The following is a 23,278-nucleotide window of genomic DNA, read 5'->3' on the forward strand; positions in this document are numbered from 1 at the left end:
GAGAGAGAGAGATATAGCACACACACACACACACACACACACACACACGCTCTCTCTCTCTCACTTACTCGCTCACTCACTCACACACACGCGCGCGCACATGTACGCACTCACGGACATACGCACGCATAGAGAGAGAGAGAGGGAGCGAGGGGCGTGGGGTGGGGTGGGGCTGGGGGAGGTGGGGCACGTATCTTCACTCCCCTTTCACTCCCACGCTCACAATCGAGGCGTGACCAAATTGCCTGTCTGGAAGTCTACACAATTCAGACAAGAACTTCAATTTACCTGCGGCGCTTCAGCTCCACCCTCCCAGCTTCTCGACAGCAGTCGCGGATCGACTGGTCCTCGGCTGTCGTTTCTCATCATCTTTCAAGCCATTCCCTCATCTGGAATAATGAGTAAAACCAAGTGCATGGCCTTTTGAACTTAGCAAAGGCGATGTTCATTTCGGAAACCTTTCTAAATGAAACGATTTTTCTGTCTGTGCGCGCAGTGTGTGTGTGTGTGTGTGTGTGTGTGTGTGTGTGTGTGTGTGTGTGTGTGTGTGTGTGTGTGTGTGTGTGTGTGCGTGCGTGCGTGTTATATATATATATATATATATAGAGAGAGAGAGAGAGAGAGAGAGAGCTGAGCTGACTAATGCCCGAAACCGTGGAAACAGCCACGTCAGCAAAATCAACAGCAGCAATAATAAGGGGAGGGGGAGGGTTGGGGGTGGGGGGGGGAGCTCATCTGGCTGCGTTGGCTGCTTTGAATGGGATGATGGGGGCGGAGGGGGGGGGGGGGGGGGGGTAGAAAGATGCCCTTCGGAAAAACCTGATGCACTTGTCAGGCCTTGAGACGCTGGGCCAGGTTTGTGTTAAACTTGAACATTACCAACACTGTTAAAGCACATACAAGAAACAAGACAGAACGAAGAGTTTTTAGCTGTGTGACACATCGTGGAACACACAGGTCAAGGAGAATATGGCTTGCATTTGACTTTTATTGAACAATTTATCCGCATCTTTCCCGTTCTCTGTAACTCCGATTTTCTCCACAAACTGGAGACTAAATTTGGGAAAAAAAATTATATGACTTTCAAATCACTTGATTGTAACATATGAAGTCAGCAAGATCTTACCGTCTTCAGTATGCTATAATTATATTCGAAACAGATGTGGAACAGACTTACTATACTAGTCGGTGCTGACTCTGGGTGCTGTGCTGAAATTTTCTTCAATACCAAACGCATGCTCTTCATCAGAAGACCATGGAGCGTCAGTGTTCTGCTGAACATTGTACAATTTTGCAGTAAACACAGGTTTGTACTGACAGTGCTTCCATATCTCATTGGTACCGGCGCCTCAGTCAACATAATCTATGAACAAACTTTTCAAGCAATTATTTGCACAACAAGCACAAAACACGCTGCAAACAAAATCTGTACGTATGGAACACGCACACCGTTAGATGTTCTTGGAAAATTTGATACCTCTGTCAAATTCAGAAACATTCAGTCTCGCATTGTTTGCATAATCATGCAAGTCGTGCTGTCACAGATGTGGAATCACGCTGCTCTCAAACTGAACGAGAAGCCCTTGCAGTAGTTTAGGCATGCGAGTATTTTCACCTCTTCTTGTTTGGACATCCATTCAAAGTGATCTCATACCACAAACGACTGAAGGCATCTGCAACAATCCAACCTCAGACTCCAGCACGTGTCGAAAGATGGAATCTTCGCCTGCAAAGATATGACTTTGTTTGCAGTTCGGAAGATCAATAAGGCGACAAATGATGACCCAACACTTCAAGCAGTGAAAACAGCAAGACCAATGACTGGCATCCTCCCACAAACTGCAGAGTTGATCTGTCTTCATTTCATGTCTTTAAGACAGTTCAAGATGAGCTATCCATCGGTGAAGACCATGATATTCTTCTTCGTGGAAATCGCATTTTGTTATCGCCAAAGCTCTTCAGAAGCGCAAAGTGGATACCGTACATGGGGGTCATCTGAGAATAGTGAAGACGAAGAATCATCTCTTTGAGAAAGTCTGGTTCTCACGCATGGACAGAATTGTTGAGAAAAAAGTGAAATCTTGTCTTGAATGCTTGTCCTCAACCCCTACTCACCCCTGTGAACCATTCAAGATACACCACTACCCCGCCAGTCCTGGCCTGGCGTCATCTTGACTTGCCAGGACCATTCCCAACAGGAGAATACCTAATGGTTGTGACAGACGATTACTCAAGATTCCTTGAAGTGGAAATTGTCTGCAGTACAAGCACTATAATTTCAAAGCTTGATGCCATCTTTGCGTGACATGACATACCTAACATTGTCAAAACCAACAATGGAGCCCCATTTGACAGCCATGAGTTCACAGTTCTCCAGATACTCTGGTTTTGGACACCGCAGGGTTATATATCTATAGCCACAAGTAAACAGTGGGGTGGAAAGATGTATGTCCATGCTGAAGAATACTGTCCAAGCTGCCGAGGTTGTAAAAAAGCATGACGACGCGGACTTTTCTAATTCCTTTGCAATTACCGTGCTGTCTTGTACATGTGAAAAGCAAGATATCTTATATTACCCCCTTCCATCGAAACAAATATCGCTTAGGCAGACAATGTCATGAAAATGTAGCTCCTGTCCAATTCTCAAATTTTAATATCTGTTCCTTACATTTCCACACATATTACATAAAGATAACATTTAAGCAAAACATGACAACTGACAACCATCTTCCCTTCACAGGCTCACAATAAATAACCATTGTAGAAATGAGTAAGGTATTTGATAAAATTAATGCACATTAAGTTCTGTTCCATGTCACAGATGTTGACAAAGAGTGGTAATCGAAACCTTTCCTGTACAGAGAAGAAAGCGAGACAGAGTGGGGAGAGGAGGAGGATGGGGGTGGATCTTGTTGAAAGTTATCTTCTATTATTTCGGTTTACTGCTCCCACGAGATGGTCTATTTCAGTGAGTATGTCAAAAGAGGTAAAGTGACCGCTTTAACGATATCAAAATTACTAGTATCTATTTGAAACGCAGCATTCAAGCCGAATAAAAGACCTCACAGTCTCCTGTAAACGAACGAACGGGTGAAGATCCAAGGAATTCACCAAACATGATAGTTCAAGAGAGGATCTTCCACACTGCATGAATATGTAATGTCACATGCTTATTTGGCAATCATGTTGCTAGGTGTTCTGAATGCATGGCATGAATCATATATTCGTGTGTGTTAAAATGCGTACTAAGAGCTGCAGTTTGTTCAGTTTAACTATTTTCTGTTGCTAAGTTCTTATTTGAATGGATTGTATGAATTTGTATAGTGACCAGTCCAAGAACAATTCTCCAAGTACACGAACTCTCAAATGGAAGAAATGAAGAACATTTTAAAAGTGTCATATTTTGTTCCTCTGATAAGTTTATGAACTCTCAAGTGCAAGACGTGAAGAACATTTAACAATATGATGATTTGATATTTCAAGTTTATGAACTCTCAAACTTGTGCAAGAACATTTTAAATTCAACGACACCATATTTTAAATCCCAACGTCAAGTATGATCCTCCAGATACGCTGGCCCGACACTATCAGCAACGCAGACCTGTGGCAGCATACCAACCAGCTGCCAGCCGAAGACGAGATTCGGCGCAGAAGATGGAGATGGATAGGGCACACCCTGAGGAAGCCAGACAGTAACAACACCAGGCAGGCACTGAAATGGAATCCCCAGGGCAAACGGACGAGAGGAAGGCCAAGAAACACCTGGCGACATGACCTCGAGGCAGACACCAAGAAGATGGGGCAATTAGAAAGGGCAGCCCAGGACAGAGGACTCTGGTGGACTGTTGTGAGAGGCCTATGCTCCGGGGGGAGTGATGGGCATAACTGAACTGAACTGATATTTTAAATCCAAGATGAGGATGGATGCAATGTCTACATATTTGGTCACATTTCAGTGTAGGCTATGTGTGTAAACAGACATGAAAATATATTAAGGTAACCCGGGTTATTGAAGGACCCGTATATTGTTTACGTTACCGAACGGACGGCATTAAAGCAGTGTAGCTCAACGTCGAGTCTGTTATTCTGCTGAATGAAATAACAGTGATTCTACCTTGGCGACGATGATGGTATGTTAACAAACAGAAAATGAGTGATAGTTAACGTATTTAGTTAACCATGTTGCATTCACCAAAACCAGATCCTCAAATACACCTCTCCGTCCCTCCTCGCATCAAATTATACGCATTAGTATGCCATGTAACAGTGTTACAAACGAGACTCTGGACAGGCCAAAATCTAAAACATCAACAAAATACGATCTCTGTGTGTGTGAGTGCGCGCGCGCGCGCGCGCGCGCGAGTGTGTGTGTGTGTGAAGGAAATATGGTGTGGCTTTTCGGTAGTAGTTGGGTGCTGCTTATTTTTTGAGTGAACGAATGGATGGCAGCTAATTGTTAATGTCCATCTCTGACATCTTTATTGCTTCAAAAGAAAAACGTCATAGACCAAACAACACATTGCGTCACATCTAATGCTTTATTCGTCATCCCCCATTGTCCGTGCCAACTCTTCCGGTTAGGAGCACCTCTCGGATGATGGATGGTTGTTTGCACTGGCCTGTCCCTGGAGCTGTGTGACTGCTAACTGAACGGGTTGTGCACTGATTTCCAACCTGATGTGTTGAGTGGACGCATGCCCTCAGAGAAAGTGAGAAATAAACCGACACTGATATTAGATCTTTTAGTGCAATAGGTTTTTATTGCCTCGTTAGCCTATTTGCACCAAGATCCAAAAAAGCAATTGCTGACGCCAGAACCAGAGGATCGACATCTTACATTGAACAGAAACATTTCATGTGAAACAGGCCAACGTTTAAAAGATCTGCGGACTTGCCATCTGTTAAACCATCGAGGCACATCCATGGAGCATTAGAAAGGCCAGCCTCATTTTGTGGGCTGCACTATTCTGTTGTGATTTTTTACATTGAGCTTTATAATCTTATATTTTTTCTTATCTAGAAACGCTCTAACATGCTTTTCGATATGTCTTTACATCAAGAATGACTACATCAGAACTTTTATGCATGGCATTTGGGTCATGTTTGTAGCATCCGCTGATATCATAAGCAGTGAAGTGGGTTTTCTTGAAGAATCTTTACAAACTGTAAACAAAACCCTTCAATAACGTTTGCAGCAAATCCAGTGCAGGGGAAATTCATCGTCCTGAAAAAAAAAACCACAAAAAAACTTATCAATAGATATAAGCTACCAAGACCTTGGGAACAGAATAGACGGAATCTTCTGCGGAGAATCTCAAGCACGTTGAACGGAGAGGAACATTTGTGCCAAAGTCTTGTAGACCGTGTTCTCTCAGTTCGGACGAAAACCAACACATTTTCACCCCAGAAAGAAAACCTTCCCTCTGTGGTGCGGACACCAAAGAAGAAGAGAAGTCTGTTATTTGACGATTGCTCTGTTGATGCACCAGTTTTGATCAGCTTAGTGCAGGTCGAAAGATTTAACCCAGACTTGATTTTTTTAACTCTGCAGATTCACTTCCAAAACTTCTATACTCACTGGGCATCTCACCATCTCGATCATGTCCAGAAGAGACACTATTCACAGTACTTGTGACAGTAAGCGTCCATCAGTAGTTCACAGTACTTGTGACAGTAAGCGTCCATCAGTAGTTCACAGTAGGGTTTCGATAGGCAGTAACGCGGACAACTTACGGTAAGCATTTCGCTAAAGTGGTTGGATTCTAAAATATAAGCTAATGAGTACCAGAGTTTGCATGGTTTCTCTTCGTATCATATGTCGTACACTGCATCATCTATTAAATCATGTTATCGCTTGTCATCATCTTCATAATCTGTGATTCTGTGATGTCATATCATACAGTATATGATATGTGACGTCATATCATGCCACATCAATCATATATATCACATCAAATTTAGAATTACAACATCATATATGTCACATTATATAAATTTATTATATTGCGTTATAAACATATACATCAACATATTGAGATATATATATATATATATGTGTGTGTGTGTGTCTATATATATATATATATATATATATATATATATACTTTTGATTTCTTTTATTCATTAATACATCATAAATATATATAGGTATGTATGTATGTATGTACACACACATGCATACACGCACGCGCGCGCGCGCGCACACACACACACACACACATATATATATATATATGTGTGTGTGTGTGCGTGTATGTATGTACACACACACACACACACACACACACACACACATATATATATATATATATAATGTGTGTGTACGTACATACACACACACACACAACACACACATAATATGTGTGTGCAGTGTGTGTGTATACATATATATATATATATATATATATATGTGTGTGTGTGTGTGTGTGTGTGTGTGTGTATCAGTCATCATTTAAGACTGTACCATGCCATATCATAATTATGCTATATTTCAAATCAGATCATAATGTATCATATGCAATATCATTTATCACCACAGTCTATCATAATGATAAGGTACTTATCATAATGATTCGCCAAATTTCACGTGGACCACTGCAAGCCTGATGATCAGTACACTGTGCCAAACAGCTGTCGCTTGGTTTGCGACCCAACCTCCCGTTGTGTTGGAGTGAATGGCTAACGCTAGTAGCAATGAGACATTCTTCAACTCATCCGCTCTCTCCTCACCCCTACACCTACCCCAGGCCACTGCCAAGCGCAAATCAGTGTTTAATGTTGAATTGATTGAAAAGTTTAGCCAAGGCTGTGTTTTGACGCTTTTTCTCAATTCTTTTGTGGTGAACGAAGACATCTGGAATTGGATTCATTGCTATTCACACTATCATAGCATGCCAGGCATCATTCAATGGGGGCCCTTCAGGCTTGTGGTTCGGCGTCCAGTTTTTCTTTGGGATTCACTATCACAAGTCCCTTCTATCTGTCTTTCTGTGTATCTGTCTGTCTACCTACCTATCTATCTATCTATCTATCATACATACATAAATATTGGTAACATCTCTCCCCTCCCTCCGCCCCCCACTCTACTCCCACCCCTAGCGGTTTTGGTTTCATCCTAACGTCAGCAATGTTAACAGATATAGATCTGAGATTCCAACTAATCATGTGTAATGAAAAAGGAACACACACACACACACGCACGCATACATAAACGTGCGCGCATGCACTGACGCGCCCCCCCTCCCCGACACATATGCACGAACAAATAATATAAAGATTATGCACCTAAACATAAACATCCCACCCCTTCACACACACATATACACGCGCGCGCGCGCGAGCGCGAGTGCAAGCAATAAAAAACAAAACAAAAGCAAAAAACACCAAAAGACACCACCTACTATTACTCGCCATTACCACCATGAGACATTTAAAACAGAACATGCAACGTGGACAATGAACTGTCTGTGCAGAAGGCAGAGTGTCGTCGCCGAATTCGATGACCGGGGTCATCGATTAGACCACAGGCCCAGATTGGAAAACACCTACCGCCTGGGCCCTGACCCGGAGGAAACCTTCAAACCTCACTTGGTCAAACCAATCATGGAGAACATCTTGCAAGACCATCTGAAAGGCCAGGTGTACAACCAGCCCGCATGCCGCAAACTGTGCAAGAAAGTGGCCGGGAAGATCAAGTTGGCTATGAAGGCGTATGAGGGGATCTCCAAACGCTACAAGTTCGTGTCTCAAGTGTCCATCGGAGAGAACCGAAAACAGGGGGTGCAGGTGGCTTCTCGCTGTCTGTGGAACGCTGCCACGGATAACTTTGCCTCGGCCGCATTCACCAGCGATGAGCTGTTTGCTGTGGCAGTTTTGTACGCTGTGTACATGGACTAGTGGTGGACTTGAAATGGACACAAGAGAAAGTGGTGTTAAGGTGAAGTTGCTTAAAAGTAGAAAACCATCGCCCGAGAAAGCAGCAGGAGTAAACAGCATGGTACCACTGACAGATAAAATGAAAGAAGAAGTAATCTTACGGAAATAAATAAATCCGTCGAAAAAGAAGAAGAAATTTTGGTATCTGTCTGTCTTGTGTTTTAGAAAGAAGGTTGGACACGAAAAACAAAATAATTTTGTGTGTGTGTGTGTGTGTGTGTGTGTGTGTGTGTGTGTGTGTGTTGTCTGTTGCCATGATTCCCGCCAGCTGCCACTTTCTTTAGTCAGCCCCAACAAATAAAATGAGCGAACGAAGGAGAAAGATCCATGTGAAACGAGGCAGTCTGGTTTTGTTTATCAGCGTTTAATAAAATTTTAAGTGGGACAAAGCAATTTTAAAAAAAAATGTATAGTAATAATCCTAAAGGGTACTCGGTTTCCCTCTCTGCAAAGTGATTACAGTGTTTGACTGCGACCAAAGCAAGTGACGGCCGTTGCTTACTGGGAAGAACGAAGAATAAAACAGGCTGCTATCGCTGAGAGCCCACGCTTTCTCGCGATACCAGGGTTTATCGCCCAATGCTTTCTCTCACTGTACGAGAAAGCGTGGAATCCTCGCAGTCTCGCAAAAACGTACGTGTAGGGGCGCGCCCACACTTTCTGACAATGTACGAGAAAGCGTGGAAAGTCCCCCTTATTGTTTTTTTAATACATTTTTATTTGATTTATTTCTATCCAAAATACTTCCTTTGTCATCGGGTAGGTTTCTTGACACACATATAGGCCTAACGGAGAAATGAGAGAGAGAAGAGAAAGTGACCACGACAACGACGGTCATAACAATGGTAGTGATAACGTTAGTGACGTCGATGGTGACGACACTTGAACTGTCACTATATAACAAGTAACGTTTTATTGCATGCCACATGAGAAAGAACATTCGAATGCGCCAACCTCAAATTCAACATCCGAAATAAAGCAAGCTACAAAATCATGGCGGAGTGTAAATAAACTTGCAGAAATATACACCAAGACGTGACTGAACCTGATCTTTACCGACAAAAGTTGGGAATGATATCGAAAGGAAACTACCCTGCGATAAAATATGGGCGGCTAACTATCCATGTTGCAATGGCAAGAAAAAGCTCCCGTCTGGGGAACAGCGGGTCATGCATTACCACTGAGTAACATCATTGAAGAATTCCACCTCTGCAACTTTTTTTGTCTTCTTCTTTGCTTCGGCATGGTCAGGAAACATCTTCATGTGGGTAGTTTCTTCTTCTTCTTCTTAGTAGTAGTAGTAGTAGTAGCAGCAACAGCAGCAGCAGCCGGCGGTTGTCGGTTATGTACCTTTCACTGTAGCGACTTTCAGATTGAAAAACTCACACGGTCATACTGCCCAGGACATGCAGGTGTTAAGGGAAATGAGCGAGCTGACAGACTTGCTGGTAACGCAACAGCAACGAGCGGCCTACATCTAGGAAAATCGGAAATACTCAGAAAAAGTCAAAGAATATCAAAAAGTACAGGTACAAGGCCATCACACCATCGATCGCCTCAAAGAAATAAAAGCAGAGAGAGGGAGTGGCCGTAAGTCTAACATGAAAGGTAGAGCACGATGCTTTGCAAATCAAACAAATATTGGCATCATTTCCAAACCAACATTGCGCAAATTTCTTCAAAACGGAACAGGGTCTCTGTGGGCTTTCCCAAATACAATAGACTGAGCAACACACTAGACGCCACGTTCTTGGCATCAGAGATCTTTTCCCATCCCTCTTGCGGCCAATCAGTGGCAGCCTCTGTGCATGTGTGTATGTGCGTGTTTATGTGTATGTGTGGGTCTGTGTTTTTGAGTGCGTTTGTGCATGCGCGAGGGTGTAAGTGTACACAAGTGTCAGGAGAGTTCTGCGTATGTGTGTGTGTGTGTGTGCGTGTGTGTGTGAGGGGGAGGTAGGGGTGCGGAGGTGAGGGGGGGGGGGGGGGGGTAGAGGATGAGGTATGTGAGTGTATGCATGCCTACACTGTGGGAGCAGCAGGACATTGGAACGTGCGAGTGTGTGTGTGTATATATATAATATATATATATATATATATATATATATCTTTGTATATATGTGGGGGGGGGGGGGATATGGGCGTATGTGTGTGTGCTTGTACAAGTAAGTGTTCATCTCTGTGTGTTTGTGTGTGTGTGTGTGTGCCATGGAAGCTGCGATACGTAGCCTAGAAATGAGTGTGTGGAGGAGGGGGTAGAGGAGGTGCAGGGTCATGTGTGTGAGTGTGTGTGTGTGTGTTGGGGCTCATGTACGTTTATGTGTATTTGACTGTGCTTTCATATCTGTGAAACTGCATGTTTGGTGCATATCTGTTATGCATGTGTGGGTGTATGTGTGAATGTGTGTCTTCATGTTTTACATTTATTTGCTTATTTATCATCATTGTTGTCTTATTTATTTATTTATTTATTTATTCATTATTATTACTACCTTTCTTATATTATAATTATTATTTATTTATTTATGTACGCTTATCTATTATTTATTCACCTTTTTTTCTTTCTTTTTTTCTTCTTTTTTTTTCTCTCAAGGCCTGATAAGCGCGTTGGGTTACGCTGCTGGTCAGGCATCTGCTTGGCAGATGTGGTGTAGCGTATATGGATTTGTCCGAACGCAGTGACGCCTCCTTGAGCTACTGAAACTGAAACTGAAACTCACTGTAGCGAAGCGCTTTCCCATGGTAGAGCACTGAGGCTGAATTTCACACAGAAAAATCTGTTGTGAGAAAAGAGTAATACAATACAATGCAATATAATACAATGCAATAGAAATCCGTGTAATTATCAGCAACACTTTTTTTTCTTCTTTAAATGACATGTGATTTCTTAGTCGTAAGAGCGATTTTTTGAGAGTTACACGTTATTCTTGAATGATACCTTTAGACGGGCGCAGTAGCCGAGTGGTTTAAGCATTGGACTTTCAATCTGAGGGTCCGGGGTTCGAATCACGGTAACGGCGCCTGGTGGGTAAAGGGTGGAGATTTTTCCGATCTCCCAGGTCAACATATGTGCAGACCTGCTAGTGCCTGAACCCCCCCTTCGTCTATACGCACGCAGAAGATCAAATACGCACGTTAAAGATCCTGTAACCCATGTCAGTGTTCGGTGGGTTATGGACACACGAAAATACCCAGCACGCATGAAACACGACAAAGTCATCGGCAAGTCGATGTTGGTCATGTAACGGAAAGAAGAAGAAGAAAGGTGAGGGTGGGTAGGACTAGAAGGTGCGAACGCGGTGTTGAGGCGCGGTGGGATTTGAACCTTTCAGACGGATATCAAATGAGGGCCATTAAAATCTAGAATGAGTCCATGACCGTGAGTGAAAACAACGCGACTCCCCCCCATGACAAAATCACTCCCCATATCATCATAAAACTCAGAAACTTTGACACAGTTAAAAAATACACCGACTTTTGTTGCTTTTTTTTTTTTTTTTTTTCACTGACCAACATTTTTCGTGGGAGCCAGGTTGCGTCAAGATAGATATCTCTTCATCTGCAACAGAACTACTCAGGGGTTCTTTTGAGACATGTATGCTCAAAAACACTCCCAGCAGTATATTGATGGGTTTTAAAAAAAATGATTTTTTGTTTTTGAGCGTCCCAGACTACAGTGGTTTTCAGTTTGACTCTCTATTCTTTATATATATATATATATATATATATATATATATATATATATATATATATATATATATATATATATGTATGTATATATATATATATATATATATATATAGAGAGAGAGAGAGAGAGAGAGAGAGAAAGAGAGAGAGAGAGAGTATTATTATTATTATTATTATTATTTGTTTTATTATTATTATTATTTTTTTTTTTTAGTTCTCTTTTACTTCATGCGCCAGTTTCCATTGCTACTATTTTGCTTAGTTTACTCTCTGTGTGTGCGTGTGTCTGTGTGTGTGCGTGTGCGTGCGTGTGTGCCACCCTAGCCTGTTTGGAACAGAACTAATAATTGTTACAAGAACGTTTTCCTAATGCTCCCTCTGGCAATTATTCGGGTCACACTGACTCAGCGCCATGATGAGAAACCGCAGCCTTCAGAGTCTGAACAATGTTAATTATATGGATATGTATGTAACACTCTCAGGCCCGGCTGTGATAGTCCAGAAACTAATTAGTCTAATGTGATAAGACGTCAGTCACGATCATATTTTGGCCTAGATATTTCTTGAGAATAAAAAAAACAGGACACCGCCACACCGTGCATATGACACTGTTGGCCCGCCATCTTACGGTTACCAGGAAGAGCAGTGGCAGAACACTCCGACATACAGTGTTGTCGTTTAACGATTCACTTGCTAACACACTACTGAAGCACACACGTACACACAGAAACACGCACACCGGCGCAGACGCACACACATACACACACGCGCGCGCGCCCGTGAGCGTGCGTGGGTCAGCAGATGTGCGGACCTGCTAGTGCTTGAACCCCCTTCGCACGCACAAGATCAAGACGGACATAAAAAAGATCCTGTAATCCATGTCAGCGTTCGGTGGGTTATGGAAACAAGAACATACCCAGAATGCACTGACGGTCCCCCGAAAGCGGAGTATGGCTGTGTACACGGGGTAAATAAATGAAACGGCCATACACTACGTGAAAATGTTATAATTAGGCCTACATGTCTGTGTGAGTGAGTATGTGTGCGTGACTGAAACTCGCTGACTGAATGACACACTGAGGAAAGCCACGGTGATGAGCGACACAAGGCAGCGGTTGGTCAGCTGTGCACAGTCGGGAAGCCTGTTGTGCAAATGACTCGATCCGTGTTAAAGCGCTTAGAGCTCGGTCTCTGACCGAAGCGGATAGGCGCTATATAAGTAGGCTATCCATAATATCATCATAGCACACACACACACACACCAGCAGTGATACCCATCATGCACCCACCCGAAAACAGAGTACAGCTGCGGCATACATGGCGGGGTAAATAGACAAAAATGGTCGGTCATACACGCAAAATGTTACAAATCTGTATGAATGTACGTGTGCGTCAGTGACTGAAACATGATTGAATGCCACAGGAAACGAATGATGAGCGCCCAACTCGCAGCTGTCAGTCCGGGTCGGCTCCACCCAGGTAGGCAGCCTGTTGCGCAAATGACTCCGTGTTTGTAAACTGAAAGCGCTTAACTTGTTAGAGCTTGGTCTTCGACCCTGACCGACGACGGATACAGGCGCTATTTAAATGTCAATTATCATATCACAGACACTCCGCGATAAAAAAAAAAACACAAACAAAAAAACCAACAAAAAAACACACACACGTACAGCTGTTACGCGGCTCAAAACACATACCGAGGACTGATTAGTCTTGATTAACATGGCCAGCTGAAGTAAGACAAGAAGGTATACGTTGGCAGTTTGTGTGTGTGTGTGTGTGTGTGTGTGTGTGTGTGTGTGTGTGTGTGTGTGTGTGTTACTCTAACGACCTATTGGTCAGTTGTGCCCCCGTAAGGTCAACGCCAAGTTGGGAGGTTCAGGGATACAACATGTCAGTCAAGCCCGAATAACCTGGAATGCAGAACGGAAAAACGTGAAAGAAAACGTATGAAGTACGGTACGTGCATTCTTAAACTGCATTTCTGTATCAAATAGAAAGGCGATGTAATCACACCGATGAAAGAAAAAGAAAGAAAAATGCATATATATATATATATATATATATATATTGCAGAATCTAAAAAAAGGATTTTTGTTCTCTTTCACGTGTAGGAGGGGGAAGAGGTGGGAGGGTGGAGGAGTTGAACACTGAGTCAGTGTTCAACTCCTCCACCCTCCCACCTCTTCCGTCAGTGTTCAACTCCTCCACCCTCCCACCTCTTCCGTCAGTGTTCAACTCCTCCACCCTCCCACCTCTTCCCCCTCCTACACGTGAAAGAGACTGAGTATTCACATTCCCGTCATCCAGGGGCCAGTCCAGCCTAGCGCCGGGTCCAAGCGGGGGCTTGTCATCAGTGTGATCCCGAATCAATTGACTGGCGCACTGGTTGGACTTCATGCGCCCTGCTGGGGTTAAACCCGGGGCAGCTGTAATATTAAGTTCCGTGTCAGCCCGCCCCCCCCCCCCCCTCCCCCCCCCTTACGGCTAAAGCCATGGGACAGGCTACAATAAATTAAGAGGTGGGAAATTAGCCAGCCTTTCGTTGCCCGCGCTGCAATTCCAGACTGGGACTACTGATGGTTTTCGTTCAGTCCGAGTCATTCATGCGGCTAGTTGGGAACTGAAACTGAAATAACAAAAGCTTTGAGCACGTTCGGGCGCTCCTCCCCCACACGATGGCAGAACACACACGTGCCGAAACAGCGCCCATGGCACAGACATTTCATCTATTGAGCGCGCAGGCACACGGACACACACACACACACACACACACACACACACTGCACCCCTAACACTGACTCCGAGAGAGAGAGAGATAGAGAGAGGGGGAGAGAGATGGTCAGAACAGGGATAATTTGCAAGTGTCGTTTCACTTTTCCGTCCCTGATCGATCTCTCTTTCTCATCATCATCATCATCATCACTGACCTCTTCTTTTTCTTACTTCACTTTTTTTTTTCTTCTCCCGTTTTTCTTCTGCCAGTTCCTTTTTCATGAACGACAAGAGTTAATGTGGTTGGCTTAGCAGACGACGCTGGTCAACAGGTCACCCAATCAAAAACGAGTTCGTCACATTTGGCTTCCGCTCTGCATTTCTCAAGGCGAAAAAAAAAACGCCACGTCAAGACAACGGTGCTGCTGCGTGTGTCTTATAAACCCCTGTAACTTTGGCAGTCATCGCAGTGACTTTGTAAAACTCCTCTGTCTCCTCAGCGTTCAAGAATGGCTGCTCTGCAAAGTACAGTGGTAATTGCTATTCTTATCCTCTGTTCACTTGGGGTGCAGTCGAAAGCAGACGATACCGAAGAACTTGTCAAAGAGGTTCTCTTCAAGCCAGAGACATGCGAAAGAGAGACGAAAAACCATGACATGCTTTCTATGCATTACACGGGCACACTCACAGCCACCGGTGCGAAGTTCGACTCCAGGTATGTGTTGAGTTTGGTTCGAACATGTCAAAGTAGTTTTGTGATTGGTTGAAAACAGTTTTAAAAGTACAAGTTTTTAGACTTCGAAGGAAGTACAGCTATATTTAGGAAAGGGGCGTGGCTTTTGAAAACTTGACCATATGGATCAAACTGGTCAAAAGCGTGACGTGTACACAGAAAAAAACTGGACCGACTTACTAGTCAGGGACTGTTGAAGTGGACACACTTGAAGGTAGCGTGTGTGTGGGTCCCCATACCGCCTTTTCCACCTTTGAGTAGTTTTATGGGATTAAAAACACAACACTCAGGAAAAGTTACACTATAGACGATTATAATGTCTGGTAAAAGATAAGATTTTTAAAATAAAATTAATTTAAATTGGTAAATCCATAAACTCAGATCCATAGATTCAAACTGATTTTCTTGTAGATAAAAATATTGGAAAACGATAGCATTTAGATAACAGTTAATTAGGCCTAACATTATATTGTTGAATGTTCCCTTTCCAGTAAAGGTCTCTTCTGTCACTGGTTGGATGTTTAATATTTTATCAATTTAACTTTTTGCATGTGCATTGTATGCATATCCTATGAATAAATATAAAAGCATTGCGTTTTGTGTACTACCCAAGTATTCTTCTTATATTCTGCATACATTAGTACAACATCGGGACAAGCAGATTTTATCATCAATGAATTTGCTTTATGAACTGTACACACACACACGCACACGCGCGCGCACACACACACACACACACACACACAGACCCACCCCTCTTGTGCAGCACATTTCTAAATCTGCTTCACAGCAATGTGAAAACCATGCTACCACCATGCTAGCAGGTTAAACTGAAATGAAACTATATAGGACATTAATGGACCGTGATGTGCTTGATATGATTCAAGGTAAAGGCCAGTCACTTATCTTAATGGCAGTGTTTCACTGTTTGGCTTTGAGAGTAGATAGAGAATCGGGATGCTGGCAATTATTTCAAATCATTGTCAAAGACACACACACACACACACACACACGCACACACGAACATGAGCATGAACGCGCGCGCACGCACGCACACACACACACACACATATATATATCTAGTATTACTCTTTTGTCACAACAGATTGTGCGAAATTTGGGCTGCTCTCCTCAGGGAGAGTGCGTCGCTACACTGAGATCACCACCCATTTTTTGTATATTTTCCTGCCTGCAAAGATCAAAGTTGATTTTTCTACATAATTGTGCCAGGGACAACCCATTTGTTGCCGTGGATTCTTTTACGTGCGTTAAGTGCATACTTCGTTTGGAACATCAGTTTGCCTCATTCAAATGACTTGTGTCCAGACCACCACTCAAGGTCTAGTAGAAGAGGAGAAAATTCTGGCAACTGTGGGATACAAACCAGTGCACTCAAATTCTCTCACTTCCTAGGCGGATGCGTTACCACTGGGCCAACATTCCACAAACACATAAACGCACACACACATACACTATGCACACACACAGAGTAATAAGTTATGATAAAAAGATAACTGAAAAAGCTGTTTCATTTAAAGAATATTTTATACTGTAGAAGATCACTGTAGTAGGTTCACACAACTCCACACATAGTGATAGTCAGATAGTGACATAGTCATGTGAAGCACTTTAAAAATTTATTTTTATTACCTTTTTTTTTTTTACTGCCCTATCATCTGCACAGTTTTGCTTCCACTTTTATTCTGAGTTTCCCATACACAGCCACTCAATGGTCTGACACTGTCTAAGTACCAGCAGTCCACAGGAAACTATTACTGCTAGGTTGCCAGGAGGCCACACACCAGAGGAGACATTGCACGTACTGCTGCTGAGTCAGTCAGTGGTGTTCAATAGTGCTAGTTATAAGTTAACATTATAATGCAGAACACCACCTGCTAAGCACCTCCCCCCCATCGCCCGCCCCTCCCCACTCCAACTGATAAGTCATTTTGCTCTGTCAAAAGAGCCAGATTTGAGTGAGTGACCCCATCAGAGTTGAGACTACCACCATGTCCCTCTGATGACAGCCCCACATGAATATGTACCAATACCAAAACCCTTGAAAGGAACTTGCCCCTAGCATGGAAGTGAATGGAGGGGGTTCAGAACTGAGGTCACCATGAGAGCAAGGCATGATGAAAGGCCACAGAATCTGGGATTATTTTCTGTAATATATTGAAGATGAAAGAGGATGAAGATGACAATGCTGTGTGTCCATTTTGGTTGTGGACTATGTGACAAGGCTGTACTCCGTGGTTCCTTTCATCATATCATATAGATATCCTGGTGTCAACCAGGCCCAAGTGATAAGGCACCTGCAGTGCTGGTCTGCAACACTCAAAAACACATACGTGAAGTGGATGATTCGTAATTGATTGTGTTATCCAAGTCTTACCACTTACCACTTTTTTTTGTTATTTTATTTAATTTTATTTATTTATTTATTCATTTATATATTTTTTTAATTTAAAATTTCATTTTATTAAAAAATAAAAACAAATTCTCGAGGCCTGATTAAGCGCATTGCGTTGCGCTGCTGGTCAGGCATCTGCTTGGCAGATGTGGTGTAGCGTATATGGATTTGACCAAACTCAGTGATGCCTTCTTGAGGTACTGATACTGATATTGATTAGCACTTAAGCTCATAGCACACTCAACTCTGTGCAGAAGCTGGTCTCAGGCTAAAATGCAACTCAAACCAGCATCCTTCCAGTCATCGGTCATGACACTTACCACTTTGCCACAACTGGTTATGTTTGTAAAGAACTTCTTTGCTAACATGAATTTAACCAAATGTGTCAACAGTTTTCAGGTTCGTGGTCACTTTGTCATGAGTGGTAACAGAACAGGTAGCCCCCCCCCCCCCCCCCCAAAAAAAAAGAAAAAGGAAAGAAAAGAAAAAAGAAAAAAAAAGAACAAAAGAAAGGGAGGGAGAAAAAGAATCGTTGAGGCCGGGGCAAATCCCAAAGCCAACAAACAGTCTGCACTGGTAGAGCAGGGTCAGTGAAGACTAGGGTTGAGCTGGTTGGATGTACTCATGGGGACTGCTATATATATAGTACAGTAGTTGGACTGACCAAGCTAAGACATGAACATGCCTGTGATTACCCCTCTTTTTTCTTTTTTTTTTCTTTTTTTTTGTTGTCTTGTTTTGTTTTGATGAACCAGGACTCTAGTTCATGTCAGATTGCTGCCCAGTAATGTGTTGAACTTGCCTATTATTACTGGTAAAAAGAAGAAAGAAAGATTTAACACAAGAAAGCCCAAAAGAGGGCAGCAGTGATACTTAAACCAACAGGATACTCTTGCTATTTTTGAATGTTTTAAAATCTAAGCATCGCCTATGAATCTGTAACTTTAATGAATCACACCTGGTTACTGAATCCACATCCTGCATAATGTACAGTGCCAAGCAGTATGAAACCTTCAGTCTTTAGCCTTTAGTTTACACTTGACTATATAGCCTTCATTAAACATTTTAAAGCTTATCAATCCCACTTCTTTATTATGGAGTTAGTCATTACTTCCAGCCAGTATTGAATGGACTGGCTGGGTCCATCTCTTTCTCATTTTTGCTTTTCAGCAGACAGACAGAATGTGTAACTAGCATGGCTTACAGTAGTGTTCTTTCTTCTGTTTGTGACAGCCATGACAGAAACCAGCCCTTCGAGTTCCAGATTGGTGTGGGTCAGGTGATCCAGGGATGGGAGAAGGGACTCCTGGACATGTGTGTGGGGGAGAAACGCAAACTGATCATTCCTGCTCACATGGGCTATGGTGATCAGGGGGCAGGTGGGTGATTTGCGCACAGTGGTTGGTGCTTGAGAAAAAGCGTTCAAGTTTAGTGATACACTGTGTGTGTATGGGGAGGGGCGTGGGGGGGCGGGGGGGGGGGGGGGGGGGGTGCATGTGTGTATGTTAGTATGTTGGTGTGGGGGTATGTCTATATCTCTTCCCACGTATCTCTCCTCCGTGCTGGAAATGTACGAAACCATGTAGAAAGCTAAGATCCAGTTCTGAACTGTTACTTAAAGTCCCAAGAACTAATTTAGAATGTGCAGGGAAAAGGTCTTTTAGGGCTCAAGTACCCCAAATTTGGAATTCTTTGCCATCATCCCTCAGAAACGCTCCTGATCTCCAGACCTTCAAGTCAGATCTGAAAACGCACCTTTTCCGCAAACATTTCTGTACTCAGCATGATGGATAGTCCAAAGTCTGTTTACAACATGGAGTTTTATGTTAGAGATATTTATACTTGCATAATCCTGTTTTAGTGCAGTTGATGTATTTAATGTGTCTGGGTGTGCGCACACGCGTGCATGTGTGTGTGTGTGTGTGTGTCTGTGCGAGTGTGAGTGTGCATGCGCATGTATGTGTGTGTCTAAAAAATGTCTGTTTTTAAGGCATGTATTTCTTTTTAATCCAAGCATTATTTACTGGTATTTTTATTGTTTGGTGATCATGTTTTTTTATTCATTTTGTGAACGCATTGGATTGAGCTGTTGTGATGTTTTATGTTATGTTTATATCTGGCTCGATGATGTAAGGCACTTTGAGCAGCATTAGTACTGGATATTGCGCCATAGAAAAGTTATGTATTATTATTATTATTATATTAATTATATATTATTATTATTATTATGTGTGTGTGTGCTTGGCTGTTATAAGATGATGTATGTATTCCTGAAATGGTGAGGATTAAAATGTGTGTGAAAATACATTTTAATTTCCAGTTATTCTAAAACATTGATTTGATAGTGTTCTGACATTGTGACACTTGAGGGAAACTGCACTTGTACTTTTATAGTTAAGTTTATGGTTCCTATGTAAGAAACATGATTCTGCAATCTCTCCATTGGCTCTTTGTCTGATACAGAATAAAGTTCAAGATTGGCACTCTGTTACAAAATGCATAAAGAAATCTGTCTCTCCCTTTATTCCTATGTGACTGCCCTCACCTTTATACCCCACCTTGCTTGTTACAATCAGCTTCAGATCCACTCTGTTTCTGTATTCCCAATTCAAACAGTCCACAACTGGCCACCACTCTTTCTCTGCCTCTGAACCATGCACATGGAACCAACTCCCTTTTATCACTTTGTCAAATCTCTATACTCAGTTCTTTCAAGCCTTGCTTTAAATCCTATCTCTTTACAAACTCTGTCCTTCCATCCTTCTTTTTGGTCAACAGTTTCTCTAGCTTTCTGTTTATATATGTATTTACTAGTTATCTCTCTTTCATCCCTCTGAATCAGTTGTGTGTGTGTCTGAATGACTTGTTGTGAAAACACTTTGATTTGTCTGTGTACACTTGATTGTGCAGGGGAATGAGTTTGGTTTGGGCTGGATGACATGTATTTGAAAGTTAAATGTGTTGAGTTAATTATTGCAGGAGAACTGATCCCTCCTAAATCCAGCCTGACTTTTGAGGTGGAACTTTTGGACATCAAGGACGGAACACCCCCACAGAACATTTTCAAAGAGATTGATGCTGATGAAGACAAACTTCTTTCCAAAGAAGAGGTGAGTCCCATTGGAACAGTTTCAAAGGGTTTCAGTTTCAGTATCTCATGGAGGCATCAATATATTCAGACAAATCCATATATACACTACACCACATCTGCTAGGCAGATGCCTTATAAGCAGCATAACCCAAAGTGCTAGTCAGGCCTATATAATAATAAAAAATTAATATACATTTTTGAGCCTATCAGAGTGGATTTCGTCTGCAAAATTTTGCCAGAGGACAACCCTTTTGTTGCCATGGGTTCTTTTCAGTGTGCCAGGTGTGTGCTGCAGTCAGGTTCTCAGTTTATCATCTCATCCAAATGACTAGACACTCAGTTTGATTTTCCAGTCAAAGTTGGGAGAAAGGGTGAGACCAGGATTTGAGCCCTGGCCCTAATGAACACTGTATTGGCAGGTAAGCATAAGCTTTTCTGCCACCTTCCTCATGACACACTGGCGCTGATAAAGACAAACTTCTTTCTTGACATGAGGCGAGTCCTCCCAGAACATTTTCAAAGAGACTGATATTGACATGAGCAGAGTCCTCTTGGAACTTGAAATCCTGAAGATTTCCTTTACTTTATCAGCTGAAGCAGTCTTCACATGATTGGATGAGCAAGTCCATAGGATGTTTGAAATAGAGGTTATCCATCCCTAGATTGACTGGCTTCATAGGCTGATGAGTCGCATCAACATGAATCAAGCAACTAAATTTTAGGTGCCAGCTTTTGCTTATCCCCCAGTCAGTTTAAAATGGCTCTGCTGGGCTAAGGTAAGTCACATAGGCAGGTCAGGAGTCAGACTTTGGTTGTCAGAGGCTATCTGAGATGCATGTCAGAGGCTATCTGAGATGCATGTCAGAGACTATCTCAGATGCATGTCAGAGGCTGAGATGCATGCTATTGGGGACATTTTATAGGCTGTGTGAGTTGATCCCCACTACCATCCTCAGCTATAGCAATCTTGGACAGTGTAAGTACAACACTATGTATAAATGCTGAACTGAAGGCTGAAAATAATACTTGTCCGATATGACTTATGTAATTGTTTGTTGTTTCACATTTGTCTCTCTCTTTGCCTCACTTACTTTCAAATTTATTTTCTCTTGATTATTTTTCTTCAGATTTCTGACTTTTTGAAAGAGCAAGCCAGGAAAGCTGGACCAGACAGTGGAATCACAGACGAACAGCACAACACGATTATCACTGAAATCTTTGAGCATGAAGACAAGGATAAGGATGGGTTCATTTCCCATGAGGAATTCAGTGGACCGAAGCATGATGAGTTATAGAGACTGACTTAGACCTTGGGTGAATGATGGTGTTGCAATGTGACATTCAAATACCTTGATATATAACTTTTATTTATCGGAGATCATATACGTTTTGATCACTTTTGTTAAGTTTATTCATTTTAACAGAAAACATGAAGACATTTTTCAGTTGTTTTTTGAAAGTCTGTATAATGCTCTTTTTCCTGCAGGAATTTAATGGATCAGATCACAGTTTTAGTGTTCTTTCAAAAAATCTTTTTCTATAATGCATACCTTTCATATCTAAACCACATTTTTGTCCTCAAAAGTGTCGATATATCTCCAGGATTTTGACTTTTTCAGAAACAAGCTGCAGAAATGTTTTTGTTTATAAATTGACAAAGATGTACATAATTATCATTTTTTATTTACGATTTTTTGTTTTTTTCCACTTTGTGATTCATTAAGATTTATTTTTTTCATGACATAAACTTTTTCTGTGAAAGTGATGTGACGTGTGTTAAAAGAGAATGTGACATGGAGTACATTTTGTTAATTCAGACCTATGTCCAGTATAAGACAACCATTATCAAAGATCTGTCATTTTATCTATAATTTTCAAATGGATACAGTTCAGATACTTAGCTATACATTATTTGGTTAATCATTATTTTCATCAAGTTTTGGAGAGTATTTGTATATATAGATTTTTTTCTTTTACATGACTAGCTGATATTAAGAGCACATTTAAACAGTGGTGGTTTGAAATGTGATACAGAATTTTTTTTTTTTTTTAATCTTAAAAATGATTTTTGTTTTGTCTTTGGAAGTAGAAATGTTTATGTATTGCAGTTGGTGTGCTTTGGTGATGGGTTTTTTTGTTTTTTTTAAAATTATTCATGTTGTGTTGTTGACAGTGAATCCCATTGTTGTACTTACCCCAAGCCTTGCTTTGTTGTCACAGCATTTCACTGAGGTTAGGATGGAACCAGGAATAGTCTGCACACAGGATAACTTCTCCTAGTGCTTGTACCTGTATGTCTGCTGTGTTCTCAATGCAATGCGCAGTGCTGGTATTGAATTCATGCGTGATGAGAATGAAGATAAACGTGAAACTGGAAAGAGACTGACATAAAAGTTATCAAAAGCATTCCACAATGTGTATTTGTATGCCTACGTTCATTTGTATACCGCTGATTGACATGCACATGTGCAAAAATGGTAACATTACTGAGACCCAGACAGACAGACTGTCAAAGTTGTTGGAGTAGTCAAAAAGGAAAGGTGCACTTTAGCTGTTTTACTCATACTTTGATTCTGTTTCTTTGAGGACAATTCCAGCGATGCAGACTTTCATTCTTTCTGATCACAACAGCCCATTGAGTCATTGTCAAACGTGTTCAACATGTGCCTCATAGGTGGACACTTAGGTTCACAGAGGAAAAGCTG

General features: G+C 41.9%; 2 protein-coding genes across 2 annotated transcripts; both read left to right on the forward strand.

Moving 5' to 3' along the window:
• Nucleotides 1–1,523: 1,523 nt before the first annotated feature.
• Nucleotides 1,524–7,896, forward strand: LOC143279743 (dynein light chain Tctex-type protein 2B-like). The gene is made up of 2 exons (XM_076584301.1): nucleotides 1,524–1,588; nucleotides 7,473–7,896. Exons 1-2 carry the CDS (start codon nucleotides 1,524–1,526, stop codon nucleotides 7,894–7,896), a joined length of 489 nt encoding a protein of 162 aa, XP_076440416.1.
• Nucleotides 7,897–14,733: 6,837 nt separating this feature from the next.
• On the forward strand, nucleotides 14,734–22,705 carry LOC143280484 (uncharacterized). Its single transcript, XM_076585146.1, has 4 exons — nucleotides 14,734–15,051; nucleotides 18,716–18,861; nucleotides 20,462–20,592; nucleotides 21,701–22,705. The coding sequence occupies exons 1-4, from the start codon at nucleotides 14,846–14,848 to the stop codon at nucleotides 21,866–21,868; spliced, it is 651 nt and encodes a 216-aa protein (XP_076441261.1). The 5' UTR covers nucleotides 14,734–14,845; the 3' UTR covers nucleotides 21,869–22,705.
• The last annotated feature ends 573 nt before the right edge of the window (nucleotides 22,706–23,278 follow it).

This window comes from Babylonia areolata, chromosome 1, assembly GCF_041734735.1.
Source record: "Babylonia areolata isolate BAREFJ2019XMU chromosome 1, ASM4173473v1, whole genome shotgun sequence".
Lineage (NCBI taxonomy): Eukaryota > Metazoa > Mollusca > Gastropoda > Neogastropoda > Buccinidae > Babylonia > Babylonia areolata.